Source organism: Cornus florida, unplaced genomic scaffold (genome assembly GCF_030987335.1).
Source record: "Cornus florida cultivar Cherokee Brave unplaced genomic scaffold, ASM3098733v1 CherokeeBrave_3.0.0_Hap2_Chr08, whole genome shotgun sequence".
NCBI classification, from domain to species: Eukaryota; Viridiplantae; Streptophyta; class Magnoliopsida; order Cornales; family Cornaceae; genus Cornus; species Cornus florida.
Window position 1 is genome coordinate 2,572,753 of NW_026775578.1, and position 6,726 is coordinate 2,579,478.

A 6,726-nucleotide genomic window follows, 5' to 3' on the forward strand; every position below is an offset into this window, starting at 1 on the left:
CGTCAGCTAGCATAAACCAATAGGGAATGCAAGAAAAAGGCAGCTACTCAGCTTTAGTCATGGAGTTTGCGATTGTGACACAAAGGGAAGTAGTGCGCAGACATTTTTCATGTGGGCTTCATTTACATCTCTCTTCTGTGGAAAATGCACGCTGCCAAGAGAAAATAGAATAGACCATGTTTTTGTACTTTCTTTGGTTTAGACATCCCCCAAAAAAGATGTTACGTACAATAAATTGAGGTTAGATACCATTATTTTTCCCTCAAATAATATATATGTATTTAGTCACAATTGTTCCATGTTTTTTTCGAGATTAGCAATTGTTGAAATAAATGAAATATATATGTTTCAGATAACTCCTGTTTAAATTACAATGCGCAGTAACCTAAGGTATCCCACTATATATATATATATACACACACACACACAGACAGCCCGCTTAAAACCCTAGCTAGCTAAGCCCATTTAACACTCTTCGTAGCAATTCTCTCATTTCTTTCTAGGGATTTTAGTTTTTTTTTTTTTTTTTTTTTTTTTTTTTTCCCTTAGCTTCCATAAGAAACTATGTATCAAGAAATGATATCAAAATAGTGATTTGATTTGATTGATTGATTTATTTCTAAAAGAGAAAAAAAGAAACCAAAATTTGAGTTTGTGTGGATTAGTTGGTAAGAGTACTAGTAAATGATATAACTGATACAATTGTCGTCTACTATATAAAGTAGCAAGCGTATGAATTTCATGTCATAGGGGAAGTATTGCTGATCAACTCATACACTCTATCTATAAACAGAAAGAATACTGCAACACGATTGATTTTGAAAACTGAAAGAAAGAGATAAAAGTAGTAGTAATTGGTAATCATGAAACCAACTGTTTTAAATGTGAAGTGGCTTAAATAGGAATGAAACATGTGTCATTAGTAACCGAAACCCAGCCCCCTTCCACATTTGAAAGCCAAGGTCATCATCAATTTGATGGAGTATCATTTTTAATGGAAAAAACTAAAAATTATTATATGACTCTGTCAATAACAAAGTACTATACTACTCATTTACTTGCCTCAGAGTCTGTTATTAGTCCCCACCATGTAAGTGTGGATGGAATAATTTCTCATTGACAAGAGTTAGACACTATTTATAAAAATTACATAAAAATTTGATCCTTATTTATAGCATTACACATTTGTAAGATTACTCTCAAGAAATTTATAGCAGCACAATCTCCAGAAACATGTTTTTTTTAAATAAAAAAAAAAAATTTGAAGCAATTTGATTCTTGAGAAACTAGCAAGTGATTTTTTTAAATAATTACTTGACTTATGTGCGGTGAGACATGTAGAGGCGCGAGTAGAATAACTTTAAGAATAAATATATTAATGCCACTAATTGTGTCTTAGAGAATTCGAGGTGAATCCGACCCTGCAAGAGTCCCACAAATGATTTTCTCGAATCAAATTGGTTTGAGTAGCTCCACTCTACCCTAAATATAGGACTCCATTCTAGAAATAGAAGTTATCGCGTTATTGCTAAGTTATCGTGTTATTTAAACAATCAATCTTATTGCTAAGTTTGTTTGTTTGTTTTTTTTTTTTTTTTTTTTTTAACTGAAATACAATTTTTTTTCTATACTTTCAATATTTTGTAACTAAGAACTTTTATAAAATAAAATAAAAATTTATTTGTTACCAAATAAATAATCCTAACAAAAATTATTAAAGTGATTCAAATACAGTTTTTGTAAATACTCACATGTTAAAATATGAAGTAGAAAATTAAAAAAGAATGGAAATAATTCATTTGTTATTCATAAATGTATTTAATGAAAAAAAAAAAAAAATTCATTATATTTTAACATGAGAGTATTTACAAAAAGTGTATTTGAAATACTTTATTAATTTTTTTTAGGATTATTTATTTTGGTAACAATCTTTTTATTTTTATAAAAGTTACCAGTTACAAAATATGAAAATTAGAGAGAAAAATTGTATTTGGTAACTTAGTAATAAAGGGCAATACTTGAAAAATATTCGTTATTCATAATCTGGACTTATTTGAAAATATTTTTAAAAAATAAGTTTTTGTAGGACTTATTTATTTTTAGAGCTTAAAAGTAGGTCTTATAAGCAATTTTTCCATAGTCTCTTATTAGTCTGGACCATGTGCAAGGATGCAGTAATTTCTCATTGAATATGGTTGGACACTATTTAAAAAAAAATTACAAAAAAATTGGTAGTTATTTGTAGCATTACACATTTGTAAGATTTTATTTTTATTTTCTTTTATGAAAACAAACACACACACCCTTTTTTGAAGATAAGGAAGTTATACCGAAAGACCTTTTGATACATTTGTAAGATTTTTTTTTTTTTGTTTCAAGTCATTTCAAAGGCACAAAGGCCAAGCCAGAAAAGACATACAAATCATGAAGCAAAGCAATAAAATGAAGAATAGACTCCAGATTTGTGGAGAAAACAAAGGTTAAAACTCTGCAATGGAATCATCATGGGAGAAACGCAATAAACTGGAGTGACCCAAAGGTCAGACCATCATCAAGACAATAGCTCCAAAGTTACAGCCACAAGCCCTCTGACACCTAAAACTCCGCACAAAATCAAATCAAAGAGAAAAATATCAAACTTGTAGCATCACGTTGGGCAGCACATTCTCAAGAAACGTTTTATTTTTATTTTTAATTTGAGGCAATTTGATTCTCGAAAAACTTGTAGTCTCACTTGATTTTCTTGAATGATTACTTGATTTATGTGAGACCATAAATTGGAGTAGCACGATATATAGTGAATTATAACTGACTAAGTCCACGTAGGTGCAAGTAGAAACACTTTAAGAATAAATATACTTGCACCATTTGTGTCTTAAAAAACTCGAGATAAATCTCCTAAACGAATTCCACAAAAAATTGTCTCGAATCAAATTGGTTTGAGTAACACCAATGGACTCGAACCGAGAAATAGAGGTCATCACGTTCATAATTTATTTATTTCTTCTATATTTTTCATTCGAGTAAGAAATTTATGCAGCGACATTCCATTCTATGCAGTGCTTTGAAAAGTCAAGAATGTATCATCAACTATGATTGATTCCATTCATGTATGCATGTGCTCTTATCATATTATTTGACTCCATCTAATTCAATCAACAATAGACTAAGAACCGTATTAGGACGAGGCACCTATATCACAAATAAAAAGTTATCCCAAACCTGCCCCCACTCTGAATCGGAGTTGGGCAACCCGATATACATATTAAAAAATAATTCAAACTTAGAAATTTTTTATGATAAATTTTGTATAAAATTAAGTATAGACAAATACTTAACAATCATGAAAAAAAATGTTAAAATTTAAATTTTAAAATTATCAATTAGGAAAAAGAAAAAAGAAAAGTAAAAATTATACCTAATAAAAGAATATTTTTTGATATATTTATTATTATTATTAGTATTATTATTTTTGGGAAATTCAAGCACTTGTATAAATAGTAAAATATGTAACAAGACTATAGTCAGCCAAACAATGGACAAGGCCGACTAAGAACAAAGACAGGCCTAACAATTGGGGAAGCCCTTTAAGCAAATCAAAGCCCAAGATATTCGACCAAAGCAAGATCAAAACAGTCCCAAACTTATTAGCCCAAACTTACATTTCGGGTGGGCTAAATTGACATCCGTACCAAAACTCGTCACTAGATTTCAGTCACCAAAACGGTGTCGTCTTACACTTCCAATTTCACACTTCGAAGTACTATGATTAGGACCTTTCTCACTCCATTTTGCCCATTCGCTTTCTCCATCAAAAAAACACACTGCAAAATTAGGGTTTTGGCAGCCAAAAAAAAAAAAAGGGTTTCGGATACTCCTATAAGATTGTTTACATCAATTCCATTAGTTACCCCAATTCCGACCAATCGATTGGTCTCTGTGCTTTCCTCGATGAAGAGTCGAACCTCCAAAGATAATCGCAATGAAGAAAGAGAGAAAATCAAGAGCTCAGACTCGATCAATAAGAAGAAGATGAAGAGGAACATCAGGAGATTGGGAGGGGGTGGGCTCTCGCTCGAAGCATTCGCTAACATAAAAACAAAGAGCGAACACTACAACCCAGCCTTGATCAGTATATTCTCTCCTAAAACTCAAGATATTACTTTCTTTTATATATATAGAATCATAGATATACACAAGGATTTCGCATACATGAGATCATCGAAATCTAGGGTTTGTTGTACATTATCTTTCTCTTGATTTGCAATTTTCTTTGTGGTACAGTCTTATTTGAAAATGTCGTGCTAGTGGGTTTGATTCTATCTTAGTTGCTAGTCATCTGGTGGATTTAATGTTTCTCTTCAATTATTTGTTTGCAAAAATTTGGAATGCTTATTTAAGATATGGTTACATTAAAATAATTATTGTTTGGAGCTGTTGTTGTGTGGCGCTATTTGCACCTGGTCCTATGAATTATTCTTTTTGTTTCCCATAATACACTCCCATGAATTTTAAATGAGTCTGTAAACATGAGCAGTAGTGATTCGTATTTTGGTGGACGGGTAAGATTTATTTATTTTTGTTTATCTGTAATGAAATTCATGCCTTAATATAAATTGGATCAATTTTCTTTTTTCTTGTATAGAAAGATAAATAAATTTATGTATTATTACATTCACTTGACCATAAAAAAATGTTTCCATCCTGCTTACTTTGTCCATCTGTAAAGAAGCTTACAAACTCATGAATCTTTTTAACACTTACATTTGTAGAAATTGGTCATTAGGGGCCATGAATGGCTACTCTATCCTTGTTAAGTTATGGTCCACTATTTTTAACTTTTTCTCATGATTTAACTATGTAATATTACTTTTCCTTGTTTACCCTTTTTTAGCGACTGCTCTTTGTCATTTTTGTCAGAGAAGCAGAGGGAGTTCTATAAGAATGCTAAATACGTGAGCAAGTATAAGAAGTCACTAAAGCAGCAAAGTCAACAGAATGGTCCTCACTCATCTAAGAGACTGTTAGAGGTTTGAATCCCTTATTTATTTCATCTGATAGGTCACTGCTGTTCAGGTTTATTCTAGAAATTTATAATGGGAAAATACCATCATGTTGAAGCCTTGCCTGAATAAGGATTTTCTGCAAATGATTGTACTCATCTAGTCCCATTTTTATTGCATCTGCCTTCCTAAATTTATTCATACCATCCTAAAGTCTTGGATGTCCACTTGAACATGGTACTCAGAATCCACTTTCAGGTTATAATGGTGGAAGTCTAGTTCTCGTACCTGATAATACCCATCTAATCAGAATTTGTAACACCTGCTTCCATTAATCTTCTAATAACATCTTAAAAGTCTTGGAAGTCCACTTGAACATAGATCTCAGAATCTAGTCTCACTTTCCATTTTTGTTTGCTACTATAGGATGAGAATGGAACTGGAGAATCTGGTAGGATGAATTGGCAGAAGAAGAAAAACAATAAGAATAGTTCTCAAAGCTTGAGAGAATTGTATGAAAGGAAGCGCCAGGAGGAAGAGGAGGCAAGCCGTGAAAGGGAGGCAATTATTCAAACAAAGAAGGAAGAAAGAGAAAGATCTGAATCTCGTAGAAAAGCTTTAAGAGAGAAAATGTTCAAAAAAACGAAGAAAGGTCAACCTGTTATGAAGTACAGAATTGAGCATCTTTTGCAGACAATTCAAGATTCAACAACTTAGGTTCTGTATCTGCACTTGTTTCTTGGGTAGTGTTTTCCAACTATAGTAACCTCTGATAATGAAAAGCCCAAATTAGATTTTTTAAATGTTGTAAGTGTAATTGTTGGGAAACAAGATCGTTGAATTGCCTGACATAGTTAACTGTGATTACATTGGATGTTTAACAATTAATAAAAAGAATAACAGTTTCTATTTTGCATGTTGCATTTCTCGTCACTTTTATATTCTGAATAATTAGTTTATGCATGATGGTATTCACAAATTTCATTTCCCATTTATTACAAAAGTTGGGCACAAGGATGTATATATGTAATGGACCTCCGACATGTCTACATGATTATCTAGTGTTTGTATGCATTTAATTCTTTCCTAAATTCTTTAGCATAAGGTCTGGTCATTCTTGCTGTAATGCTTCACAGAAGTTTAGATATAGATACTGTTGAGATTATTTGGTTCCTTTGATTATATTGGAGTGCCATTGTCAATATAATTTCTCATATATTTTGTTTTTTACTGAAAAGTAGTAGGCTTCAACTCCCTACAAGGACCTCACCTAATAAGTCAATGCATGAATCTAGTCCTGGACTGCCATGCAGTGTGTGTGCAATTTCATGAAATCTTATGGTTTGGTCCAACTGTTTGTGTCTCATCTTGGGCTACTACTGTTTTAGTTATTCTGTAACTAAGGTAGTCTTTTAGTAACAGCACATAGAGCACTCTTGTGCGAACAAAATGACCCTTATGTCAAGGGAAAGATCGAGCATTTTGAAAGATATATAGCAATAGGACCACACAGTGCTCCTGCCCACAAGAATCAGGACCTGCTTAGTTTAGTTTCTTAAAACAGTTCTCAAGAACTCAGAAAATGTCTAAAGAACAGTTTTTAGGAAGCTGCAACCAAACAAGTTTCTGTAAAGTTTTCAGTTCTCAGCAAACAACAGAAAACTGAACCAAGCAGGTCCCTAGTTTCCCTCTCATCTGGTGTGGTGAATGTCATCTACGGAAT

At 32.2% G+C, this 6,726-nt stretch overlaps 1 protein-coding gene across 1 annotated transcript; it reads left to right on the forward strand.

Annotated features, from left to right (window-relative positions):
- The first annotated feature begins 3,788 nt into the window (after positions 1–3,788).
- On the forward strand, positions 3,789–5,919 carry LOC132268878 (rRNA-processing protein FYV7). Its single transcript, XM_059769770.1, has 3 exons — positions 3,789–4,132; positions 4,921–5,030; positions 5,430–5,919. Exons 1-3 carry the CDS (start codon positions 3,952–3,954, stop codon positions 5,718–5,720), a joined length of 582 nt encoding a protein of 193 aa, XP_059625753.1. The 5' UTR covers positions 3,789–3,951; the 3' UTR covers positions 5,721–5,919.
- Positions 5,920–6,726: the final 807 nt, after the last annotated feature.

Bases quoted from the DNA above. Each gene is read 5' to 3' on its own strand.
- LOC132268878 (XM_059769770.1), top strand. From the start codon at position 3,952: ATGAAGAGTCGAACCTCCAAAGATAATCGCAATGAAGAAAGAGAGAAA. The intron at 4,133-4,920 runs GTATATTCTCTC...CATTTTTGTCAG, and splicing joins CTACAACCCAGCCTTGATCA to AGAAGCAGAGGGAGTTCTAT. The intron at 5,031-5,429 runs GTTTGAATCCCT...TTGCTACTATAG, and splicing joins CATCTAAGAGACTGTTAGAG to GATGAGAATGGAACTGGAGA.